We start from the raw sequence: 26,792 nt of genomic DNA, 5'->3' as shown, positions 1-26,792 counted from the left end.
TTAAAGGGAAGCAATTAGTCCAACACATGACAGCTGAGAGAGGCTAACGAGAGGAGGAACTGAATAAAACAACACAGAAACTCAAGGAGGAGGTTCTGAAAGGATTCTGTCAGAGCTTCTCAGCTGTCTGGTTGTGACAACTGTTTGATCCAAAGAACTTGTTGTTGCCTCTATACTGCGTCAGCTAGTCTTGTCTACCAGAGCGAAACCCCACAGTCTCAATACCGGAGAAAAACACTTCAGTTTTGTCCCCATTCATTGTCAATGGGGAAAAAAAACGTAACTGAACAGAACGGAGCGCTCCAAAATGCATTCTGTTCCATTTGGTTGCGTTCCCATACCGGAGAGCAGCATGCTGCAGTTTGCTTTCAGTCCTGGGATACAATAGAAAACGGATCCGTATCCTATTGACTTTCAATGTTCTTGACGGATCTGTCTTGGCTATGTTAAAGATAATATAACGGATGCAGAAGTAACGGAAGCGTTTTTGCTGAACCCTACCGGATCCAGCAAAAATGCTAGTGTGAAAGTAGCCTAAAACCAACATCCTTTATTCAGGAGGAAACCCATATACACAGAGACCATTGGCCAAAAAGCTGTGACCACCACATCCAGCCCTTGGATTAGAAGCAGCGCGCCTCTGCTATAAACACTCAGCCAAGACAGAAGATGGAAGGTTCATCTCTGCTACATTTCCTGCTCATCGTGCATCTGACCTTCTCAAGATCTGCAGGTGAGAACTGAACCTGGTCTGGTACCATATGTGACCTGGAAACATTAGCAACAAAATCATTTGCTATTGGGCTCTATTAATTTTTTTTAACAATTAACCCCTTAACTTCTGAGGTCAGCCTAGTTTGTGCTCCATTTTTCAAATTTTATATGTACAGGTGAAACTCGAAAAATTAGAATATTGTGCAATATAAGTAATGCAACTTAAAAGGTGAAACTAATATATGAGACTCATTACAGGCAGAGCGAGATATTTCAAGCTTTTATTTGTTATAATTTGGATGATTATGGCTTATAGCTTATGAAACCCCAAAGTCACAATTTTTGAGGTTCCCTTTGCTCAGGGGGTATGGACTAATTAGCTGACTGAGTGCGACACTTTGAGCCGAGAATATTAAACCTTTTCACAAAATTGTAATTCTAAGCTGCATCAATGCAATTCCTTTTAGTTTGCATTACTGAAATAAATGGATAATTATTAAAATCTGTATGCTTTATGGCGGATCATTTTTTTTCTAAACGTCCTTTTATTTGTACATTTTTAAGAATATTCCAAACCAATTTTTTTTAGGATAGGTTCACACCAAATTTTTTGGAGGAGATTTTGAGGCAGATTTTTTCTGCAGGTTTTTCAGCCAAAGCCAGAAGTGGATTCATGAGATATCAGAAACCTAAAGGAAGGACATTATACTTCTCCCTGCCGGATCCACTTCTGGCTTTGGCTGAAAAACCTACAGAAAAAAAACCTGCCTTAAAATCTCATCCAAAAAAACTCAGTGTGAACCTACACTAAAAATAACAAATAGGTTTTGGCATATCTACCCTTTAAGGGGTTATCCAACCATGCTTGAGCACTTCACACGGGTGGAGCTTGGGAGGCTCATCCCAGTCACGGTCTGCTATTCTCTGCCCCCCCCCCACCCCCCGTATGTTTTCATCCACGCAACGGGGAGATGGGGTGGCGGCCATGCAGCATGAGAAGGGACGCGGGTGCCGGGGAGCGAGATAATTATATGTGTGAGGGGCCCAGGCATTGGGAGGGGGGGGGAATAGGGGTTTCAAAGTGTCTTTGAGGCCTAGAGATTAGAAACTCAGCATAAGGGCTCATGCACACAAACGTATTTTGTTTCCGTGTCCATTCCGTTGTTCTTTGCAGACCGTATGCGGAACTATTCATTTCAATGGATCTGCAAAAAATGTATCCGTATGTCTGTTCCGTAGCCCCGCAAAAAAGACAGAACATGCCCTATTCTTGTCGTTTTACAGACAAGGATGGACATTGTAATAATGGATCCGCAAAATAAAAAAACGAATGCGATACGGATGTCACACAGATATCATCCATATTATTTGCGTATCTGTGTCATGTGCATGAGCCCTAAACTGACTCCATTTTAAAAATGACACCCCTCAAACTCTTCAAGGCGGTATTTAATGGTAACCCTTTCTGGGGTTGTCTCATCTTGGACATTGTGGGCATATCACTAGGACATGCTCCTAATGTCTGATAGGTGCGGGGCCCACCTCCTTAGAATGGAGCGAGCAAAGTGAAGGAGGGTGCACCCTGCATGCACGGCCGCCCTCCATTCATTGTATGGAAGTGTCTAAAAGAGCTCAATGCTGGCTCGGCTATTTCCATCAGCCCCATAGAAGTGAATGGATTGGTGATTGCGCTTACGCAGTGCGCTTACCATTCATTCCTATGGCACTTTCGAAAATAGCCGAACATGCCAATCCGATAGAAATAAATGGAGGGTGGTCGTGCTTGCGCGGTCCGCCCTCCCTAACTTTACAGGCTCCATTCTAAGGATAGATGTGGGTCCCAGAGGTGGGACCCGCACCTATCAGACATTGGGGGTATATACTAGCGACATGCCCCCACTGTCTAAGATGGGAATACCCCTTTGACTTTATTAAGGTCTAAACTGTAGTAAGTCTCAGATGAACCATTAATGTGTTGCTTCACTTCTTTATAGTAAATGGGCAAAAACAGGTGGCGGTGACACAACCAGAGGTGGTGAGAGCAGAGGCTGGAGGATCGGTGGCCATCACCTGCTTGTTTGCACTTGATATTCCCTCCTACTCTGTGACATGGACCTTAGGGTGCAATACTTCTGAGGATCTTCAGGATCTCCCGTGTTTCCAACGCAGGGTAAACATCTCTTCCCCAGATCCTGGTCAGACACCACACAGCCCACATGGAGAACCCAACTATGAGGTGAATGTGACAATCACTATCATCAACCTGACAGAGAGCGACTCAGGAACCTTCTGTTGTCATGTAAAGACTCCTAATATGGCGGGAACTGGATCTGGAACAAGACTGGAGGTCACTCCGAGATCTATTCCTGCAGGTATTTTATAGCTGTGAATATAAGACAGAACACAGGAACCCCTTAGCATGACATAAAACATACATCATAACAATTCAGACTAAACTGAAATAAATACAGATCTCCCAATCCCCTGCATAGCCATAAGTGATAAACTTCTTAATACCAGCAGCCACCACTAGAGGGAGCATCCCACTTATACGCCGAACTCAATAATGCAAACGGTATACAATGAGCTCCTCAGCTCCCCCTAGTGGTGGCTGTAACCACCAAGATTTTTTTTTTCTAAATTCACTTTATCCATGCGATTTGGAGCTCTGTGTCAGAAAAACAAAGCTGTATTAAGAAATAATCATCACTGAATGATGGACCTAAAAATGATATGGTTTTAAAAGGTGGATACTCACTTTAACCAATGTCTGAGGGCCCACTACCATTCACAATGTGACCCACAATGCTTCTCCCCCTCCTCATTAATCTTGACTAATTGTGTCTTTATTTTACAGAATTTACAGAGCCCATTCAAGCAGTGTGCCTCCTAGTGGAAATCATACACATCACCTGCCTCATTATCCTAATCATACTCCTGGGCATTGCTGTCAAGAAGTCCTGTTAATGCGCCATCTTCGCTTATGATGACCCCCTATATACTATTGGTTTCCTTTCTCTATAGTGTATTAGTAATGATCGGCACAAAGCCTAATACCTGAATTGGACGACCGCACGACGGACCACAAATTGATAATCAGCAGTGATTTTGGAGCTGCTGTAAGAATTGATAAAGGGGTACTCTGACGAGAGACGTACGTGCCAATGTCTTTTACAAGCTGGGCCACAAAAAAGGGTGGAGTTTGCATAGAATTTGCATGAAAATAGGTGTGTCTGGCAGGTTTAGGGCGTGGCTTTCAGGTGACAGACGTCTCTCCTTCCCTGTCTTTGCTCCTCTCTCTCTCTTATCTGTGGTTCAGGACTTAACATGAAATGTATTGGAATTAATAGAAAAAAATAAAGCGGAATAATCCCTTGTTTCTCTGGTTTAATGTGAATGTCCCTCTTGGAGTCTTCACTTGTTAGAGCAGAAGTTTGTCCCTCAGAGCTTCTTTTCCTTATTGGTAAAACGGAGATACAAACCTTATAGAAATATATAGGGTTTTCTGGTATTAGATATTGATGATCTATCGTCAGGATAGGTAAAAGGGCCCTAATAGGCTGGTTACTGACAGGTAGAAATCCTACACTGCACTACATAGAGGATCGCAGGTACAAGTCCATTTGTGGGACTACTAAATATAGCTAAACAAATATTTTAAGTAAGTAAAAAGATTAGCAAAACACATAAAACGTTATTTTAACATTAAAAAAAACACAAACCCAAAAATTTACATAAATTTCCTTAGCGGCAATACCAGTCTCATCTCATACGTCCCAACTGTCCTGAATCCGGCAGGAAAGGATTTCAGTGGCTGTTCCATGGTCCCGGAATGGCTGAGGTATGTCCCGCTGTCTCTATGTCCACAGGACGCAGGGGCAGCTGATTGTAATGGTGAAGCAGGGAGTCGTCTGCTCCCCGCTACACCATTCAGCTGCCGGCGCTCCCCAGCAGCAACATGATGCGGTAACACATTGCGCTGCTGGACTGTGTGGGAGGAGCGGTGGAATCAGCCTGTGGACTCTTCCTCCTCCTACACAGCAGCACAATGTGTGACAGTATCCTGGTCCTGTGGGGCGTCGGTAATCATCGGAGGAACCATGTGAGTATTTACTGTTTGTTTTTTATTTCCTTCCTGTGAGGGGCACATATTTAGGCATAACTACTCTGATGGGGCACATATCTGGCATAACTACTGTGAGGGAGCACATATCAGGGCATAACTCCTGTGAGGGGGCACATATCAGGGCATAACTACTGTGAGGGGGCACATATCTGGTCATAACTACAGTGAAGGGGCACATATCAGGGCATAACTACTGAGAGGGCACATATCTGGTCATAACTACAGTGAGGGGGCACAAGTCTAGTCATAACTACTGGGAAGGGGGCACATATCTAGGCATAGCTACTGTGAGGGGGCACATATCTGGTCATAACTACTGTGAGGGGGCACATATCAGGGCATAATCACTTTAAATGGGGCACACATCTGGGCATAACTACTGTGAGAGAGCACCTATCAGGGCATAACTACTGTGAGGGAGCACATATCTGGGCATAACTACTGTAAGGGGCACATATCAGGGCATTACTACTGTGAAAGGGGTACATATCAGGGCATACTACTACCTGGGTACGGCTGGACTCCTGGCTCACTTGCAATAAATTTGAGTGAAGTGATGCAGAAATGATGTCCAGACCTTTTTGATTAAGTTCAAACGTTTCTTTTACTGAAGATAACTTTCATCCAAGCAGTATACAGCTTTGGTCTCTGGTCCCAGAAGGTTTTAGCAATGGTTGGCAAGAATAAATTCTTCTGCTTGATATGTGGGGAGCTTGCAGGATAGGACGTCTGCTTGGTAGCTCTGTAACTGTGGCAGGAATTAATCGTCTGCACTTTTCTATAACTTCTGCTTTGTGGGGACAGATTAGCTGAGGAGGAATGGCTTCTCCTAGGTCTCTGGACTTAACTCACAGATGATTTCTCAGGGGATGCTTTCTTCCTGGAACTCTGGAGGTCCTCTGTAGTTTTCTGCTTTCTGCATCCAGTTTAGTTGCAGGTGCTCAGACTGGGGATGTGATCAAGTCTCAGCCGAGACAAGATCCTTGCTGTCTTCCCTATACAGGGGATCTCCTGAACGCTATTACACAGCCTTCCCCTAGCAGGGGGGAGGCTACACTGACCCTAACTTCCTTCTCCACCCATGCTGCAGGATGTGGGAACAGCCCACTCTACTCACAGAGGGGGAGCTAAGCTGGAATAAACCATTCCAGCCTAGATACACTAAACTAGGCCTAAATACCTGGCCAGTGCGTTTCTGCCACCTGCTGTTGAACCTGGAAAATTACAAGGAACAATTATATTTAACATGGTTTTGTGTGCACATTTGTGAAGTTATAATATAAATTACATCAGATGACAGTGTAAAAGCTTTTAAAAGATAGTAGCGGGGTAGAGGCGTTTAGTAACACAACTTTGGGGTGTTACATAAGTACAAAGCTGGTCTGTACGGAGCAGTGTAAACAATAAAGGAGACGCAATGCTTACCCGAATGCCCTGGCCCCTTCATACAGCAGACCGGCACAGACTCATAGGATATGCCTCAAATGTCTATTAGCTACAAAGAAAAGGGGGTTAGTCAACACATCCCAATGCGCAGGTGCACGCTGCCATGGCTAAAAACATAGAGGAAAAAAAGACAATGCAACAGCACTCTGCAAACCAGATAAAGTACAATAATGCCATAGTTACAAAAATATTTTAGTGCTAATGCTACGCTTATTTATAGAGTGAGATGCTTGGCAAATGCATTTTGTACAAAACCATTTGAGCCCGTCTGCCGAACGTCAAGGCGATCTCTGTAAGACGGGTCCTAGCACTAAATACTTGGGAAAGCAGAAAACCATTTTCTTTGCAGATTTACAGCGCCAGAGGTGTGGCACTCCAGCGAGTCGTGCACTCCTGATTAGCCTGTCTGCCCCATAGGCTGATTTTAAAGGGATTCTGTCACCAGGTTTCACCCCCTCCAGATAAATATATGGTTATGTTCAGGGAGCTTTAACCATTCCTAATGTGGTCTTATAAATGTAATCTGTAGGCTCATTTTGCTAAAAATACGGTATTACTAACCTGTCATTCATAAAAATAAGGTGCCCAAGGGGATGTAAATGGCTCCAAGCTGCCGCCCGCACCCACCGCCGTTTGTGCCCAGCGCCGCCTCATAATCTTCTGTGACGCCTCCCGCTCTCCCTCCCTCCTCCTGCTGCTGTAAGATTGCTGGGTGGGGGCGGCAGCTTGGAGCCATTTACATCCCCTTGGGCACCTTATTTTTATGAATGACAGGTTAGTAATAGCGTATTTTTAGCAAAATGAGCCTACAGATTACATTTATAAGACCACATTAGGAATGGTTAAAGCTCCCTGAACATAACCATATTTTTATCTGGAGGGGGTGAAACCTGGTGACAGAATCCCTTTAATTATCACTACATTCATTGGAAGCTGTCTGGCACAAGGAAAGGTATGGAGTGGGCTCGGCATGCATGTTGGTACCTGCATCCCTTGGAAGTAATGGAGGCCATTATGGCACCAAAAATTGTAAAATGCATGTGGAACCAACACTTCCTGAACTTTATGGCGGCCATTATGGCACATAACAGGCATTATTTTGTGTTAGGTTCCCATCTTACAGAGATCGCCTTGACGTTCGGCAGACGGGCTCAAATGGTTTTGTACAAAATGCATTTGCCAAGCATCTCACTTTATAAATAAGCGTAACATTAGCACTATAATATTTTTTGTGACTATGGCATTATTGTACCTTATCTGATTTGCAGAGTGCTGTTGCATTGTCTTTTTTTTTCTCAAATGTCCATTAGGTATGGGTCCCACCTCTTGGACCCGTGTATTTCTCCGGAACGGGGCCCCCAAAGTGAACAAGGGCGCAACTCCTTCCATTCACTTCTATGGGAGAAGTCCTCAGCTATATCGGTAATGCCCATAAAGGCGGAGAGGGGACTGTGCTTGCGCGGTGCGCTCTCCATTCACTTCTATGGGAGTTCTAGAAATAGCTGAGCACACTTGCTCAACTTTTTTTGGAACTTCAATAGAAGTGAATGCAGAGCATGTGCGGTGTGCCCCGTTCTAAAGCTAGATGCAGGTTCTACAGGTGGGTTCCTTACCTATTGGACATTGGTAGCATCAGGAGGTCCCATCAGTAGGACTAAGACCACTTAGACACCGGATAGGTGATAATTTATCAGTCTGGAAAGCCCCTTTAAAGGGGTTGTCCCACAGAACACCATTACTCCCTATCCATAGGAGGAGGGGATGTGTCTGATCATCAGGGGTCTGACTGCTGTGCCCCCCAATAATCATGAGAACACGCGTCCTGTTCCCCGTAATGAGCGCCAGGTTGCGCTGCTCCATTCATTCCCTATGGGACTGCGGGTGATAACCGAGTACAGCGCTCTTCATTCAAACGAATGAACACGGAGCCCTCATTTCCCTGGCCCAAGCGATCAGACACCTTCTGATCAGATACGTCCTGTGGCATAGGTGCTTTTAGTGGGGGAAACCCTTTAAAGGGTTTCTGTCATCAGAAAAATCGTTATGTAGCTGGGTGACACGATGTGCTAATGTCAACAGAACAAAACTGTATGACTTATATCTCCCTGCCTGCCGCCGTTCATGCTAAATAACGACCTGACCTTTATAATATGCTAATGAGCCTCTAGGTGCTAGTGGGGCGTTGCTGCAGCACCTAGAGGCTCCGTCCTCTCACCGTTTGGCACGCCCTTGTAAAGGTGATTGACATCATTGATCTCCTCTGTGCCCCGCAAATCCCGCTCCTGCGCCGCCCATTTTAGTATTAGGCGCAGGCACAGTGAGTGAAGGTCGCTCGCCTGCTACCGTCCTTCACTGATGCACAGGATCCGTTTTTTTTTTTTCTGTTCTTCTGACAGATCAGAAAAATGGAAATACACACTGGCCGTGTGCGCTCCGTATCATGGATGCAGACTTATTGGCTTAAATGGGTCCACAATCCTCAAGATACGGAGCGGTGCAGAGGCACAGATTGGAAGCCCATGGAAGCACTACGAAATGAATGGGTCTGCATCCGTAAACACCATGCACACAGCTATTTGCAATCCACAGCACGGGCACGGGGCACACACACTCTTGCGCATGAGCCCTTAGGGGATGAATACTTTTGCAAGGTGCTGTATTATTAGGCTACTTTCACACTAGCGTTTCTATTTGCCGGTATTGAGGTCCGTCATAGGGTCTCTGTGACACAGTGAGAGGTTTGGTCTGGGAAAACAGGTATTTTCCTCCCAGTATGTGCTGCTGGGCTGATTTACAGCCAGGTGAGGTCAAATACCGGACCAAATTTTAAGTGCTGGTCTGGGTTTTGGCAGCACCTGGCTGTCCTTAAATAGGCAGCTGGGCTCAGAAGCCAGGTCTGTGTTGGGATCTGGGAGCCTTCTGTCTGGATGAAGGCTTGCTACCTGTTTGGCGTGAGAACAGGTTGGTGCTGCTATCAGGAAGGACTCTTTGAGGCAGAATTGCCGCATGGTGTGAATTAACACGAACACCACAAGGTGACTTTTTGCTTGTTAAAGATAATATAACGGATGCAGAAGTAACAGAAGCGTTTTTGCTGAACCCTACCGGATCCAGCAAAAACGCTAGTGTGAAAGTAGCCTAATACCAACATCCTTTATTCTGGAGGAAACCTATATACACAGAGACCATTGGCCAAAAAGCTGTGACCACCACATCCAGCCCTTAGATTAGAAGCAGCGCGCCTCTGCTATGAACACTCAGCCAAGACAGAAGATGGAAGCTTCATCTCTGCTACATTTTCTGCTCATCGTGCATCTGACCTTCTCAAGATCTGCAGGTGAGAACTGAACCTGGTCTGGTACCATATGTGACCTGGAAACATTAGCAACAAAATCATTTGCTGTTGGGCTCTATTAATTTTTTTTTTAACAATTATCCCCTTAACCCCTTAGGTCAGCCTAGTTTGTGCTCCATTTTTCAAATTTTATATGTACAGGTGAAACTCGAAGAATATTGTGCAAAGTTCATTTATTTCAGTAATGCAACTTAATAGGGGAAACTAATATATGAGACTCATTACATGCAGAGCGAGATATTTCAGGCTTTTATTTGTTATAATTTGGATGATTATGGCTTACAGCTTATGAAACCCCAAAGTCACAATTTTGAGGTCCCCTTTGCTCAGGGGGTATGGATTAATTAGCTGACTGAGTGTGACACTTTGAGCCGAGAATATTGAACCTTTTCACAAAATTGTAATTCTAAGCTGCATCAATGCAATTCCTTTTAATTTGCATAACTGAAATAAATGGATAATTATTAAAATCTTTTTTTAAACGTCCTTTTATTTGTACATTTTTAAGAATATTCCAAAACCTATTTTTTTTAGGGTAGGTTCACACCGAATTTTTGGGAGGAGATTTTGAGGCAGATTTTTTCTGCAGGTTTTTCAGCCAAAGCCAGAAGTGGATTCATGAGATATCAGAAACCTAAAGGAAGGACATTATACTTCTCCCTGCCGGATCCACTTCTGGCTTTGGCTGAAAAACCTACAGAAAAAAACCTGCCTTAAAATCTCATCCAAAAAAACTCAGTGTGAACCTAGACTAAAAAGAACAAATAGGTTTTGGCATATCTACCCTTAAAGGGGTTATCCAACCATGCGTGAGCACTTCACACGGGTGGAGCTTGGGAGGCTCATCCCAGTCACGGTCTGCTATTCTCTGCCCCCCCCCTTACCCCCCGTATGTTTTCATCCACGCAACGGGGAGATGGGGTGGCAGCCATGCAGCATCAGAAGGGACGCGGGTGCCGGGGAGCGAGATAATTATAATGTGTGAGGGGCCCAGGCATTGGGAGGGGGGAGGAATAGGGGTTTCAAAGTGCCTTTGAGAGGCCTAGAGATTAGAAACTCAGCATAAGGGCTCATGCACACAAACGTATTTTGTTTCCGTGTCCATTCCGTTGTTTTTTGCAGACCGTACGCGGAACTATTCATTTCAATGGATCCGCAAAAAATGTATCCGTATGTCCGTTCCGTAGCCCCGCAAAAAAGACAGAACATGCCCTATTCTTGTCGTTTTACAGACAAGGATGGACATTGTAATAATGGATCCGCAAAAAAAAAAAAAAACGGATACGATACAGATGTCACACAGATATCATCCATATTATTTGCGTATCTGTGTCATGTATATGAGCCCTAAACTGACTCCATTTTAAAAATGACACCCCTCAAACTCTTCAAGGCGGTATTTAATGGTAACCCTTTCTGGGGTTGTCTCATCTTGGACATTGTGGGCATATCACTAGGACATGCTCCCAATGTCTGATAGGTGCGGGGCCCACCTCCTTAGAATGGAGCGAGCAAAGTGAAGGAGGGTGCACCCTGCATGCACGGCCGCCCTCCATTCATTGTATGGAAGTGTCTAAAAGAGCTCAATGCTGGCTCGGCTATTTCCATCAGCCCCATAGAAGTGAATGGAGTGGTGGTTGCGCTTGCGCAGTGCGCTTACCATTCATTCCTATCGCACTTTCGAAAATAGCCGAACATGCCAATCCGATAGAAATGAATGGAGGGTGGTCGTGCTTGCGCGGTCCGCCCTCCCTAACTTTGCAGACTCCGTTCTAAGGATAGATGTGGGTTTCAGAGGTGGGACCTGCACCTATCAGACATTGGGGGTATATACTAGCGATATGCCCCCACTGTCTAAGATGGGAATACCCCTTTGACTTTATTAAGGTCTAAACTGTAGTAAGTCTCAGATGAACCATTAATGTGTTGCTTCACTTCTTTATAGTAAATGGGCAAAAACAGGTGGTGGTGACACAACCAGAGGTGGTGAGAGCAGAGGCAGGAGGAACGGTGGCCATCACCTGCTCGTTTGCATCTTATATTCCCTCCTACTCTGTGACATGGACCTTAGGGTGCAATACTTCTGAGAAACTTCAGGATCTCACGTGTTTCCAACGCAGGATAAACATCTCTTCCCCAGATCCTGGTCAGACACCACACAGCCCACATGGAGAACCCAACTATGAGGTGAATGTGACAATCATTATCATCAACCTGACAGAGAGCGACTCAGGAACCTTCTGTTGTCATGTAAAGACTCCTAATATGGCGGGAACTGGACCTGGAACAAGACTGGAGGTCACTCCGAGATCTATTCCTGCAGGTATTTTATAGCTGTGAATATAAGACAGAACACAGGAACCCCTTAGCATGACATAAAACATACATCATAACAATTCAGACTAAACTGAAATAAATACAGATCTCCCAATCCCCTGCATAGCCATAAGTGATAAACTTCTTAATACCAGCAGCCACCACTAGAGGGAGCATCCCACTTATACGCCGAACTCAATAATGCAAACGGTATACAATGAGCTCCTCAGCTCCCCCTAGTGGTGGCTGTAACCACCAAGATTATTTTTTTTCTAAATTCACTTTATCCATGCGATTTGGAGCTCTGTATCAGAAAAACAAAGCTGTTTTAAGAAATAATCATTACTGAATATTGGACCTAAAAATGATATGGTTTTAAAAGGTGGACACTCACTTTAACCAATGTCTGAGGGCACACTACCATTCACAATGTGACCCACAATGCTTCTCCCCCTCCTCATTAATCTTGACTAATTGTGTCTTTATTTTACAGAGCCCATTCAAGCAGTGTGCCTCCTAGTGGAAATCATACACATCGCCTGCCTCATTATCCTAATCATACTCCTGGGCATTGCTGTCAAGAAGTCCTGTTAATGCGCCATCTTCGCTTATGACCCCCTATATACTATTGGTTTCCTTTCTCTATAGTATATTAGTAATGATCGGCACAAAGCCTAATACCTGAATTGGACGACCGCACGACGGACCACACATTGATAATCAGCAGTGATTTTGGAGCTGCTGTAAGAATTGATAAAGGGGTACTCTGACGAGAGACATATATGCCAACGTCTTTTACAAGCTGGGCCACAAAAAAGGGTGGAGTTTGCATATAATTTGCATGAAAATAGGTGTGTCTGGCAGGTTTAGGGCGTGGCTTCCAGGTGACAGACGTCTCTCCTTCCCTGTCTTTGCTCCTCTCTCTCTCTTATCTGTGGTTCAGGACTTAACATGAAATGTATTGGAATTAATAGAAAAAAATAAAGCGGAATAATCCCTTGTTTCTCTGGTTTAATGTGAATGTCCCTCTTGGAGTCTTCACTTGTTAGAGCAGAAGTTTGTCCCTCAGAGCTTCTTTTCCTTATTGGTAAAACGGAGATACAAACCTGATAGAAATATTTGGGGTTTTCTGGTATTAGATATTGATGATCTATCGTCAGGATAGGTAAAAGGGCCCTAATAGGCTGGTTACTGACAGGTAGAAATCCTACACTGCACTACAAAGAGGATCGCAGGTACAAGTCCATTTGTGGGACTACTAAATATAGCTAAACAAATATTTTAAGTAAGTAAAAAGATCAGCAAAACACATAAAACGTTATTTTAACAGAAAAAAAAACACAAACCAAAAAATTTACATAAATTTCATTAGCGGCAATACCAGTCTCATCTCATACGTCCCAACTGTCCTGAATCCGGTGGGAAAGTATTTCAGTGGCTGTTCCATGGTCCCGGAATGGCTGAGGTATGTCCCGCTGTCTCTATGTCCACAGGACGCAGAGACAGCTGATTGTAATGGTGAAGCAGGGAGTCGTCTGCTCCCCGCTTCACCATTCAGCTGCCGGCGCTCCCAGTAGCAACATGATGCGGTAACACATTGCGCTGCTGGACTGTGTGGGAGGAGCGGTGGAATCAGCCTGTGGACTCTTCCTCCTCCTACACAGCAGCACAATGTGTGACAGTATCCTGGTGCTGTGGAGCGTCGGTAATCATCGGAGGAACCATGTGAGTATTTACTGTTTGTTTTTTATTTCCTTCCTGTGAGGGGCACATATCTGGTCATAACTACTGTGAGGGGTCACATATCAGGGCATAACTACTGTGAGGGGTCCCATATCAGGGCATAACTACTGTGAGGGGTCACATATCAGGGCATAACTACTGTGAGGGGGCACATAGGGCATAACTGCTGTGAGGGGCACATATCAGGGCATAACTACTGTGAGGAGGCACATATCAGGGCCTAATAACTGTAAATGGGGCACATATCTGGGCATAACTACTGTGAGAGGGCACATATCAGGGCATAACTACTGTGAGAGAGCACATATCAGGGCATAACTACTGTGAGAGGGCACATATCAGGGCATAAGTACTGAGGGGGCACATATCAGGGCATTACTACTGTGAAAGGGGCACATCTGGGCATAGCTACTGTTAGGGGGGCACAATGTGGGCATTGCTTCTGTGTGCTGACACAAAGGGGGAATAATTACTATGTGGGGAAAGTAAAGAGGACCTTTCATTAGTTTGTACTTTCTACAATCAATACCTCACGTTGTAGGCCAAGATTAGGAGATGTCATTGCGCTATATATATATATTCTTTTTACTGATACGCTCCTCCGTTGCCTCACTGTGCCCCCCTTGTTTTGCCGCCATGCATGCTAATCCATACCATCGGTACAGGGAGGAGGAGACGGCGGTGTTTCTCAGGGGGCGTCTCCTTCTTCCTATCGCAGTGGAGGGCGTCACAGCCATTGACAAAAAACAGGTCACCTTCTCCCTGGCAGTGAGAAGGTAGACACCCCTGAGATACACGGCCGTCTCCTCCTCCCTGTACCAATGCTATTGATTAGCATACAGAGCGCCAAAAAAGAACGGGGGGCACAGCGGGGGGAATGGAGCAGCGTATCAGTACCAAAAAAATGGGGCAATGACATCTCCTAATCTTGGCCTACAACGTGAGGTATGATTGTAGAAAGTACAAACTGATGAAAGGTCCTGTTTATTCGGACTGGGTGTGCATGCTAATGTTGTGGGCGGAGTTAGAGGCGTGGCCTAGTATTGTCTCCCCACATAAGCACAAAGCTGGTCTGTAGGGAGCAGTGTAAACAATAAAAGGAGACGCGACGCTTACCCGAATGCCCTGGCCCCTTCATACAGCAGACCGGCACAGACTCGTAGGATATGCCTCAAATGTCCGTTAGGTATGGGTCCCACCTCTTGGACCCCCGTCTTTCTCCAGAACGGGGCCCCCAAAGTGAACAAGGGCGCAAGAAGTCCTTAGCTATATCCGTAATGCCCATAGAGGCGGAGAGGGGACTGTGCTTGCGCGGTGCACTCTCCACTCACTTCTATGGGGGTTCTAGAAATAGCTGAGCACACTCGCTCAACTTTTTTTTAAACTTCAATAGAAGTGAATGCAGAGCATGTGCGGTGTGCCCCGTTCTAAAGCTAGATGCAGGTTCGACAGGTGGGTTCCTTACCTATCGGACATTGGTGGCATCAGGAGGTCCCATCAGTAGGACTAAGACCACTTAGATACCAGATAGGTGATAATTTCTCAGTCTGGAAAGCCCCTTTAAAGAGGTTGTCCCACAGAACACAGTTACTCCCTATCCACAGGAGGAGGGGATGTATCTGATCGTCAAGGGCCCGACTGCTGTGCCCCTAATGATCATAAGAACAAGCGTCCTGTTCCCCGTAATGAGCGCCAGGTTGCGCTGCTCCATTCATTCCCTATGGGACTGCAGGGGATAACCGAGTATAGCGCTCTCCATTCAAACAAATGAACATGGAGCCCTTGTTTTCGTGATTTCCCTGGCCCAAGCGATCAGATACCTACTGATCAGATACGCCCTGTGGCATAGGTGCTTTTAGTGGGGGAACCCCTTTAAAAGGTTTCTGTCATCAGAAAAATCGTTATGTATCTGGCTGAGATGAGCGATGTGCTAATGTCACCAGAACATAACTGTATGACTTATATCTCCCTGCCTGCCGTCCTTCACTCACTGCGCCTGATACTAAAATGGACGGCGCAGGCGCGGGATTTGCGGGGCACGGAGGAGACCCAGGATGTCAATCGCCTTTACAAGGGCGTGCCAATCGGTGAGAGGACGGAGCCTCCAGGTGCTGCAGCAACGCCCCACTAGCACATAGAGGCTCATTAGCATAGTATAAAAGTCATTATTTAGCACGAACGGCGGCAGGCAGGGAGATATAAGTCATACAGTTATGTTCTGATGACATTAGCACATCGCTCATCTCAGCCAGATACATAACGATTATTCTGATGACAATGTCTCAAGTCTCTGTTCTGGCTCATACAAAGGGGATTCTAAGCGGAGGACCCCCATCTTCGACATCTATATGCCCTAGGGCAGTGATGGCGAACCTTTTAGAGACTGAGTGCCCAAACCGCAACCCCAAAACCCCCTTATTTATCGCAAAGTGCCAACGTGGCAAGTTAACCTGAATCCTACAGTCCAATATAGTATATCTTTCATGTACTTTATCATGTAGTAGCTATAATAGCCTGTCTACATTCAGTGCGCTGCCTGTGCTGTTCATGGTGCGTCCTGCGCTGATGAATGGCAGGAAAGGTCTAAGGCATATTGGTACACTCAGACTTTTTCCAGGGTGTGGGTGCCCACAGAGAGGGCTCAGAGTGCCGCCTCTGGCACCCGTGCCATAGGTTCGCCATCACTGCCCTAGGGTGTACGGACAATTGTCTCAAGACACATCCCCTATAAGTGACAGCCACCACCCTGTCTCCCTATAGACCAGGGATCAGCAACCTCCTGCTGTTCTGAAACTACAACTCCCAGCGTGCTCCATTCACTTCTTTGGGTGTTAGAAGAGCGGCCGAGCAAGTTTGCATCCTGGGAGTTGTAGTTTCACACCAGCTGGAGGTTTCTGGTGTCTGCTGTACACTTTACCTTGGATAGTCATAGCTATACTAATACCTTACCTCATCTTTAGTCAGTCTCAGGGAATATTGTTCCCTGCATGTATATGACTATAGTACTGATCCATGTACCTGCTGTAACATGCACTGCACATCCTATATAATATCCCTGTCCTCATACCAACAATCACTCAGTCAGTGTCGGCCAGAAAGACGCGGCTCTAGTTTCCGGGGGGAAACAGTTTATAGACTGGACAGGAAGTTCATTGCTGACTCCGCCCAGTACACCCGGAAGTGAGTAGTGACGTTTTCCTTTCCTTGTACAGTGTGTATTGAATGTAGGTGCTGAGCTGAGAACAGAGGTAAGTAGTCTCTTCACAGACAGGGCATGCTGGGGGTTATAGTTCCACCAGAGCTGGGAAACCACAGGCTGCACATTGTATATATATAGCCTGACTTTTATAGCTGGGACACATTGTAGCAAACCATCAGGGTGGATTTATGCTCCTGATGTGCAGAGGATAGCCTTTACAGCAAGTGTTCTGCTGTCAAGATATTAGATCTGTGTGAGTTTTCAGCCCCTGGATGGTGATATGTTTTAGTTCACTGACAGTAAGCAGAGATGTTGTCAATGTGGGTGAAATTGATGGGGGATGTCTTTAAAGAGCTGTAAATGCAGAGTTGCCCTTTAATAAATCAGCCTTCTCTCCCCTGTAGGGGTGATGGCGTTCCGGCGGGAGCTGCGGGCTCTGGGGTACATCGAGCGCGGGGACGTTCTGCGGCTGAAGTCTTACATCAGGAAACATCGCCACCTACGTCTGGATCACGTCTTACCAGGAGGGCGGAGCCTTCTCCATGCTGCCTGCGCGCTGCGCGACGACGCCTGCGCTCTGCTGCTGCTTCGGAAAGGAGCCGACCCCATGCAGCGGGATGCTTCCGGTAACAACGCTCTGCACGTGGCAGCCCGGGAGGTGGAGAAAGGAGGATGGAAAGGTGAGGAGAGTGGGAGTAGTAGTTATCAATTTAAAGATATTTCCCATTAGCAGAATATATCGCCTATTCATGAGATAAAGATCACCGGGGGTCCGACTGCGAGGAACAGGGGAGCCGGAGTCCTCCTGGTGAGTGGAATGGTGTCGCATACATGACCACTGCTCCATTAACTTCTGTGGGAGATAGACAAGAGCTGCACTCAGCCGTCTCAAAGAAGTGAATGGAGTGGTGGTCATGAGTGCACACCTCCATTCTCAAAGGAGACCGTGGGTTTTCATGGTCTGACCCCAGGGCAGTGTCCTTTGTCTGGGGGCATGTCCTCTCTGCTGTAGCTCTCTTCCTATCACAGCTCAGGTGGTGTGTTCATTGTCTGGAGGCGTGTCCTTTGCTGTAGCTCTCTTCCTATCACAGCTCAGGAGCGTGTCCTTTGTCTGGGGGTGCGTCCTCTCTGCTGTAGCTCTTTCCCTGTAACTGTCACAGCTTCTAACAGTAGACATGGCTAGTAGCAGTTAAAGGGCTTCTGTCAGCCCATTAAACCGTTTTTTTTTTTTTTCTTTACTAATAATCCCTACACTGTGATCTCATCATACATAAGCTAATTAATGATTTTCGTTCAGTAGAATTTGTTAAAAATCGATTTTTGAAATATGTAAATTACCTTGCTACCAGCAAGTAGGGCGGCTACTTGCTGGTAGCAGCCGCATCCTCCTCTCATCATGACGCCCCCTCCACCGTTTGATTGACAGGGCCAGGGAACGGGTTTGTTCTCTGCTGGCCCTGTTTGAATTCAAAATATCGCGCCTGCGCCGTACCTTTCTTTAATCGGTGCAGGCGCACTGAGAGGCGGCCTCTCTCCCGGCCGCTCCATCCTCAATGCGCCTGCGCCGGGTGTAGATGTGACGTCATCGGCGCAGGCGCACTGAGAGGCGGCCGCTCTATCGGCCGCTCCATCCTCAGTGCGCCTGCGCCGATGACGTCACATCTACACCCGGCGCAGGCGCATTGAGGATGGAGCGGCCGGGAGAGAGGCCGCCTCTCAGTGCGCCTGCACCGATTAAAGAAAGGTACGGCGCAGGCGCGATATTTTGAATTCAAACAGGGCCAGCAGAGAACAAACCCGTTCCCTGGCCCTGTCAATCAAACGGTGGAGGGGGCGTCATGATGAGAGGAGGATGCGGCTGCTACCAGCAAGTAGCCGCCCTACTTGCTGGTAGCAAGGTAATTTACATATTATAAAACTTGATTTTTAACAATATCTACTGAACGAAAATGAATATTTAGCATATGTACAGGGAGCTTGCAGTGTAGGGATTAATATTAACGGGGGGAAAAAAAGGGTTTAGTGGGCTGACAGAAGCCCTTTAAAGATTTAAACTGAGAATGTGTGACCACCCTTATGAGGTGGACAGAGAAATTAAATAAAGAACAAACAGCAGGTGGCGCTATACAGATACATTTTAATGAATAACTCAGCGGCTATACAACATTTTTTAAATCAAGGAAGGCCGCAAATCAGATGGCTGCATTGAGCAGCTGAAACGTTGCTGTCTTACACTGGGCGAATAAGCCTTGATTTGCACTGCGGCGCTGCTTCCCTTGGCTTTTTTTTTGTTTTATGTTCAGATCTAGGTGCTGCTTGGATAAATGTAGAATATTTTTTTGTGGCATCGCCCCTTTAATTGTCACTGGGAAAGCTCCTTGAAGTCATTGAGCGTCTGTTGTCCCTCTTGTCCAGGTCGGCAGCGCTCCTTTCAGATTTCTTCTTCTTGTCGCAGTGTACACGGACCTGGTTGTGCCGATACTCAAGCGCTGCCCGCAGTCCATCGATGTGGCAGATCATCAGGGGACGACACCGCGAGACATCCTGAGACGGGCCGAAGACCTCATGGTAATGTGTAACCTAAGACATCCATGAGATGCATATTCTCTGTATTATATAGGGGGTCTGTATTTCGGGGGGTCTGAGCTGGGGTCTGTATTTCAGGGGGTCTGAGCTGGGGTCTGTATTTCAGGGGGTCTGAGCTGGGGTCTGTATTTTATGGGGTCTGTATTTCAGGGGGTCTGAACTGGGGTCTGTATTTCAGGGGGTCTGAACTGGGGTCTGTATTTCAGGGGGTCTGAACTGGGGTCTGTATTTCAGGGGGTCTGAACTGGGGTCTGTATTTCAGGGGGTCTGAGCTGGGGTCTGTATTTCAGGGGGTCTGAGCTGGGGTCTGTATGTCTGTATTTTAGGGGGTCTGAGCTTGGATCTGTAATTTAGGGGGTCTACATTTTGCGGCCTTTATGCGGAACCATTCACTTCTATGGGGCCACAAAAAAAACCAAATGACTCGGGTGCATACTGTTTCCATATGTCCGTTCGATAAAAAACTAAAACACGTCCTAGTATTGTCCGCATTATGGACAAGGATAGGACTGTTCTATTAGAGGGCGGCCGTTCTGCAAAATACGGAATGTACACGGTCGGTATCTGTGTTATGTGGATCGCAAAGCATCCAGCGGTCGTTTTCATGTGGCCTTATTGTTATCTTAGTGTCAGGGCAGCAGATGCACAAACGGGGATGTCCTGGGAGGACAGTGTTACTTGAAGGTCCGTTAGGCGCCCATCTTCATTTAAGGCTACTTTCACACTGGCGTTTTGAATTTCGTTTATGAGATCCGTTTTAGAGATCTCACAAACGGTTCAAAACGGATCAGTTCAGAATGCATCAGTTTGGCTCCGTTCAGCCTCCATTCCGCTTGCAGCGTTTTGGTGTCCGCCTGGCGATGCGGAGCCAAACGGATCCATCCTGACTTACAATGTAAGTCAATGGGGACGGATCCGTTTTCACTTTGTTCTTCATAATGCAAACGGATCCGTTCTGAACGGATACAATCGTTTGCATTATAGGTGCGGATCCGTCTGTGCAGATACAAGACGGATCCGCACCTAACGCAGGTGTGAAAGTAGCCTTGGGTCCATTCACACATCCATTGTTTCTTTCCTGATCTGTTCCGTTCTTTGCGGAACAGATCTGGACCAGATCTGGACCCATTCATTTTCAATGGGTCCTGAAAAAAATCGGACAGCACAATGTCCGATTTTTTTTTTTTTTTTTTTTTTTTTTTTTTTTTTTCAGGACCCATTGATAATGAATGGGTCCAGATCTGTTCCGCAAAAAACGGAACAGATCAGGAAAGAAACAACGGACGTGTGAATGGACCCTAAGTCAGGCTCACCAGCTTATGGCTATTTTTTGCTTCCTTCTATAGGAGAGGAACTCCAGGCGGAGCGCATCTCCAGACGTCTCCTCGCAGCAGTCTTCAGAGTGGAGAGAAAAACTCTTAGCAGAGAGCATGGATGAGTATCAAGAATTGTATGGACAGTATGAGGGTAAGGGATGTGGAGGGGAAATCCACCAGAAGTGGCCTCCTCATGTGTCCTGTAGAAGTGTCTCAATATTGGATATCTGTGAACTTATACACTCGCGTTTCCCAAGCACGCAGATCTGCCCCGTCCAGGTGCTGATTCTCCTTGTGGAGGTCCAAAAATGCATCCTGGGAAACGTATGCATCGGCCTCTCCATTAATACCTGGATGTAGACATTCATTGTCCTACACCTTACAGAGCCATGTATCAGGTCATCAGCGAAACCCTGTGCCCCAGCTCCCTTCCCCCCTCCTCACAAGTACCTAGCTGTTATCGAGTAAACATAAATTTGGCCACCAGGTGGCAGCATAACATGGCGATACCGCCGCCTGCTCATAGTGAGTAGGGCAAAAGATCTGGGGAGAAGAGGAGACTGCAGCCTGGGAGAGTGGGGGCATATAGATAAGGGGCAAAGGCTGCACTATGTATATGGGGGCCAACTGAGCTCTAAATGGAGGGGGAATGGCTTTACTTTACATGGAGGGGGTTGCGGCTGCAGTCAAGATAGTGGAGGGCACGACTGCACTGTAAGTAATGGTGGGCACAGCTGCATTTTAAATGGTAGAGTGCCTGGCATGGCTCTAAATGGTGGGCGTTGCGGCTACACTGTAAATGGCGGGGGACATGGCTGCGCTGTTAATGGCATGGGGCACGGCTACACTTTAAATGTTGGGGGGCATGGCTTCGCTCTAAATGTTGGGGGCATGGTTTCGCTCTAAATAGTAGGGGGCGCGGCTTTGCTCTAAATGGTGGGGGGCACAGCTTTGCTCTAAATGGTGGGGGGCACTGCCACGCTTTAAATGGTTGTGGCCTTTTGCTGGAACACAGTAAGGATCAGTGTCATCTGCAGAGACCCCCCCGCACCTCTAAGGTCAGCATCTCTGGGCCTCTGTCTCTTGTTGCCGAGTCCCGTATATGACATGTCGGGTTATTTTTTATGTATCTCCCCTGTAATAATGTCACACACATGATATAGTCATCTGTCCTCTGTTACTGTCATTTGTTCTCAGTGATGTTTTCTCTTTTCAGAGGATTATCCAGAAGAGGTGCCCGAGGTGGAGACCTTCGAGTCCTGGGCCGATCGAATCTACAGAGAATATCAAGCAAGGAAGATCCCGTCTGAGCCTCCTGGTGCAAAGGGCAAGAGAGTCTCCGTGCAGAAATCGTCCAGCGCTGCGGGAGAGAAGACGTACTTACAGAGGCAACGACAGAAGGAGAAGGAACTCAGGGGGGCGCAGAGTGTGCGCTACCAGAAGAGATGTGAGGAGGTGTTTGGAAGAACAGGCTCATCAGCCAAGACTGAAGAGGAACTGGTCAAGAACCCTACTGCAAGAGACTGTGAAGGCAGCGGTCCCACTGAGATCAGGACTGGTCTCGGTACATTGGGGTACAGCGACATCCCATGGCCGCTGCCAGGAGGGACCGCCGAACAGATGGCACAGACCATTGCTGCTGGTGGCGACCCCTCAGATGCAGGGTCATATAAACGCTACCTGCGGGCGCAGAGGGTGACGTGGCATCCTGACCGCTTTATGCAGAGATGTGGCTCTCGTCTGCTGGCCAAGGACAGAGAACGTGTGCTGCGAACAGTTACAGCGCTGTCACAAGAACTGAACAGACTAGCAGAGCTGACAAAGTGATGGGAAGATGACAAGTATATGGTCACAGGTGTATATGTCATGGCAGATGTAACAAGACAGTAGATTCCAATAATCCGACTTCCTTGGTATTGCCAGAGGTGCTGGTCTACTGACGACACACAGGCCTTTAGCCCCCCGTTGTTTGCCGGAAGGCCGGTGAGTTGGCAATGTTTCCATGTATAACTCCTAGTTACTGATAATCCAACACAGGACTGTTTCGGTCACATGCCGGATTATCAGGATATCCAGACCAGATAATATATGTTACCCCCAGTAAGCCCAAAACTTACCCACCGTGTGATGTAAGATTGCCGCATTCAAAGGGGACGCAAACCTTTACTGCAAACACGAGGTGCAGAAGCATTTCTCGGAGCTCTCTGCACCTTCAGCTCTGCTCTTCCTGCATGCGGAGTACAGATCTATAAAAAGTATACAGGATCTTTTCATACTGGAAAAGCAGAGCTAAGGCTCCATTCACACGTCCGCAACGTGTTTTGCGGATACACTGAGCCGTGGATCCGCAAAACACGGAAAGCGTCAATGTGCGTTCCGCATTTTGCGGACCGCACATTGCGGGCACTAATGGAATATGCCTGTTCTTGTCCGCAATTGCGGACAAGAATAGGACATGTTCTATTTTTTTGCGGAACGGAAGTGCGGACCCGGAAGTGCGGATCCCCAATTCCATGTCCGGGCAGCACATCATGCTGCCCCATAGGAATGAATGGGTCCGCAATTCCGTTCCGCAAAATGCAGAACGAAATTGCGGACGTGTGAATGGAGCCTAAGGGAAGGTGCAGAGCGCTCTGAGAAAAGCAGCTGCACCTCCCTGATTTCAGTGAAGGTCTAGGTCCCCTTTAATATGTCTGGCTCTTTATGTGCAGAAGGATATTGCAGTCTTCGGTGCATATATGTGGTTGCAGAGCCAGAGGGCAAGGACGATTAATCACATGATCAGTCGACTTCACATGCTGGGACTTGTAGTGTCACTGTAGGTTGCAGCCCACTGTTCTATAGGGAAGATGCTGAAGCATCCTGGATACATGCATTACTATAATTATTATTAAAGAACCATTCATTCTATGGCGCTGATATATACGTGAAGTATGTGATTTATTAGTCGGTTTCACTGAGCTTCGGATGAATTTTTCTTTGCCATGTTACACTGGATTGGATGAGATCTGCACGTAGTTCATGTGCTCTATATATACACCAATGAAAGAGCGCCACCTTGTGGCTATTGGTGTGAGTTGCAAAATCTGAAAATCTGCTAAAATGATTATAAATAGCAGTAAAGTCTCGGCCACTAGGGGTCTTACCTCCACCTACGGTAAGTTGCAGGCAAGATCCACCTATAGTAACACACATACAGAAGATGGCTCTCAGGAAATGGGGGTCTGTCGGAGCTAGCTGAGATCCTGAGACCGATAAAACAACTGCTATTGAAGATTATAGGAGTCTCCTGTTTGTCTATGAGGGCTCATGCACACGACAGTATGTATTTTGCGGTTTGCAAAAAATACAGATGACGTCCGTGTGCATTCTGTATTTTGCGGAACGGAACAGCCGGCCCCTAATAGAACAGTCCTATCCTTGTCCATAATGCAGACAATAATAGGACATGTTCTATTTCCTTGTGGAACAGACATACGGAAACGTAATGCACATGGAGCAACTTCCATTTATTTTTTTTATTTTCTTTGCTGACCCATTGAAATGAATGGTTCCGCATACGGACCGCAAAAGAAATGGAACGGACACGGAAAGAAAATACGTTCATGTGCATGAGCCCTAAATGTGATTTTTTTTTTTTTTTTTTAATTATTTTTTTCCCCTACTTATCTTTTTCTGTGAGCTCCGTAGCTGAAATAAAAAAAAACATAGTGGAAAGTGAGAGAAAGGGTGTCACAGCAGTACAGTGCTGACAGATTCCACAGAAGGGAGATGCCCCCAGCCTCTGAGAGAAATGCAGCTAGCTGTGCAGTTGAAACAGGGCTATAAACTTTAGGGAAGCCCAAAAAGTCCTGTTCCTTCACAGTTATGATTGTACAAAGAAGCACAGCCATTATGCAAACTTTTCTTTGAAAACTCAGGAACGTTTTATGGGTCTTATTTTTGGGCAGTGTATAAATAACAACCAAGAGAATTATTTGAAGGCACGGGGTTAGGCCAGAGCTTTTTTTTTTTTTATGATGCCAGAAATAAGTAATTCATTGAGTTTAAAGTTCACCGGAATGCCAAAACCAGCGCTCCTGTGATGGGCATATTCTCCCTTGCTCCTAGCAAAGGTATTCCAGGTGCCAACTGTGGGAATCGCACTCTGTGTGTGAGTGTCATCCTCCGTTCTGGGCTTGCAGGAGCGCAGGACATTATCCTGATTTATAATACTATGTGCTTCTGTTTGACCTTACTTCTACAGGATTATAGTGACATAAAGCTGTCAGAATCATCCTGTAGAAGTAAGGTCAAGAAGAGGCACACAGCATTATAAATCATGATGATGCCCTGAGCTCCTGCAAGCCCAGAACGGAGGATGACGCTCACACACAGAGTGTGGTTCCCACAATGGATTCGCTCATGTGAAACAGCCCTAAAGCTGTCGTAAAACCATCACAATAAGGCCTCCTGCACACGACCGTTGTGTGCACCCGTGGCCGTTGTCCCGTTTAACGTGTTTTTCTGCGGTCCCATTGACTTTCAATGGGTCCGTGGAAAAATCGGAAACTGCACCGTTTGGCAGCCGCATCCGTGAGCCGTGTTTCCTGGCCGTGAAAAAAATATGACCTGTCCTATTTTTTTCACGGCCAACGGTTCACGGGCCCATTCAAGTCAATGGGTCCGTGAAAATCACGGATGCACACAAGATTGTGATCCGTGTCCGTGATCCGTGTCCGTTTTTTCCTATCATTTCAATGGCAAACTTGACTTAGATTTTTATTTCATTTTTCATGTCCGTGGATCCTCCAAAAATCACGGAAGACCCACGGAAGAAAAAACGGGCACGGATCACTGTACAACGGAACCACGTTTTGCGGGACGTTAAAAAATACTGTCGTGTGCAGGAGGCCTAAGGCCTCATGCACACGACAGTGTTTTTTCACGGTCCGCAAAAACGGGGTCCGTAGGTCCGTGATCCGTGACCGTTTTTTCGTCCGTGGGTCCTACATGATTTTTGGAGGATCCACGGACATGAAAAAAAAGTCGTTTTGGTGTCCGCCTGGCCGTGCGGAGCCAAACGGATCCGTCCTGAATTACAATGCAAGTCAATGGGGACGGATCCGTTTGACGTTGACACAATATGGTGCCATTTCAAACGGATCCGTCCCCATTGACTTTCAATGTAAAGTCTGGAGTCCCTTTTATACCATCGGATCGGAGTTTTCTCCAATCCGATGGTATATTTTAACTTGAAGCGTCCCCATCACCATGGGAACGCCTCTATGTTAGAATATACTGTCGGATATGAGTTACATCGTGAAAACTCATTTCCGACAGTATATTCTAACACAGAGGCGTTCCCATGGTGATGGGACGCTTCTAGTTAGAATACACTACAAACTGTGTACATGACTGCCCCCTGCTGCCTGGCAGCACCCGATCTCTTACAGGGGGCCATGATCAGCACAATTAACCCCTCAGGTGCTGCACCTGAAGGGGTTAATTGTGCTATCATATCCCCCTGTAAGAGATCAGGGCTGCCAGGCAGCAGGGGGCAGACCCCCCCCCCCCGCCCAGTTTGAATATCATTGGTGGCCAGTGCGGCCCCCCCCCCCTTCCTCCCTCTATTGTAATTATTCGTTGGTGGCACAGTGTGCGCCCCCCGCCCCCCCTCCTCCCTCTATTGTAATTATTCGTTGGTGGCACAGTGTGCGCCCCTTCCCGCCCCCCCCCCTTCCTCCCTCTATTGTAATTATTCGTTGGTGGCACAGTGTGCGCCCCCCCCCCCCCTTCCTCCCTCTATTGTAATTATTCGTTGGTGGCACAGTGTGCGCCCCCCATCGGCCCCCCTCCCTCTATAGCATTAACAACATTGGTGGCCAGTGTGCGGCCTCCCAACTCCCCCCCCACCCCCCGATCATTGGTGGCAGCGGAGTTCCGATCGGAGTCCCAGTTTAATCGCTGGGGCTCCGATCGGTAACCATGGCAACCAGGGCGCTACTGCAG

At 46.8% G+C, this 26,792-nt stretch overlaps 2 protein-coding genes across 3 annotated transcripts; both read left to right on the top strand.

Moving 5' to 3' along the window:
• Positions 1–9,535: 9,535 nt before the first annotated feature.
• LOC122946625 (myelin protein P0-like) lies at positions 9,536–12,942 on the top strand. The gene is made up of 3 exons (XM_044306366.1): positions 9,536–9,623; positions 11,587–11,964; positions 12,451–12,942. The coding sequence occupies exons 1-3, from the start codon at positions 9,536–9,538 to the stop codon at positions 12,549–12,551; spliced, it is 567 nt and encodes a 188-aa protein (XP_044162301.1). The 3' UTR covers positions 12,552–12,942.
• A 3,944-nt stretch (positions 12,943–16,886) lies between these two features.
• On the top strand, positions 16,887–23,212 carry NFKBIL1 (NFKB inhibitor like 1). 2 transcript variants are annotated; one of them, XM_044306661.1, is made up of 5 exons: positions 16,887–16,948; positions 17,304–17,579; positions 19,355–19,467; positions 20,832–20,952; positions 22,018–23,212. In XM_044306661.1, the coding sequence occupies exons 2-5, from the start codon at positions 17,309–17,311 to the stop codon at positions 22,626–22,628; spliced, it is 1,116 nt and encodes a 371-aa protein (XP_044162596.1). In that variant the 5' UTR covers positions 16,887–16,948; positions 17,304–17,308; the 3' UTR covers positions 22,629–23,212. The 2 variants fall into 2 exon arrangements, with proteins under 2 accessions (XP_044162596.1, XP_044162595.1); XM_044306660.1 differs by lacking the exon at positions 16,887–16,948 and having other exon boundaries at positions 17,039–17,579.
• Positions 23,213–26,792: the final 3,580 nt, after the last annotated feature.

Source organism: Bufo gargarizans, chromosome 9 (genome assembly GCF_014858855.1).
Source record: "Bufo gargarizans isolate SCDJY-AF-19 chromosome 9, ASM1485885v1, whole genome shotgun sequence".
NCBI classification, from domain to species: domain Eukaryota; kingdom Metazoa; phylum Chordata; class Amphibia; order Anura; family Bufonidae; genus Bufo; species Bufo gargarizans.
This window is presented reverse-complemented; position numbering and strand designations above follow the sequence as displayed.

What these genes read in the sequence shown, in the direction of transcription:
- NFKBIL1 (XM_044306661.1), top strand. Translation starts at nt 17,309, where the DNA reads ATGGCGTTCCGGCGGGAGCTGCGGGCTCTGGGGTACATCGAGCGCGGG. An exon ending in GGAGAAAGGAGGATGGAAAG is followed by an intron (nt 17,580 to 19,354) that starts GTGAGGAGAGTG and finishes TTCTTGTCGCAG; the next exon opens with TGTACACGGACCTGGTTGTG. An exon ending in GACGGGCCGAAGACCTCATG is followed by an intron (nt 19,468 to 20,831) that starts GTAATGTGTAAC and finishes TTCCTTCTATAG; the next exon opens with GAGAGGAACTCCAGGCGGAG.
- LOC122946625 (XM_044306366.1), top strand. Translation starts at nt 9,536, where the DNA reads ATGAACACTCAGCCAAGACAGAAGATGGAAGCTTCATCTCTGCTACAT. An exon ending in GACCTTCTCAAGATCTGCAG is followed by an intron (nt 9,624 to 11,586) that starts GTGAGAACTGAA and finishes ACTTCTTTATAG; the next exon opens with TAAATGGGCAAAAACAGGTG. An exon ending in TCCGAGATCTATTCCTGCAG is followed by an intron (nt 11,965 to 12,450) that starts GTATTTTATAGC and finishes TTTATTTTACAG; the next exon opens with AGCCCATTCAAGCAGTGTGC.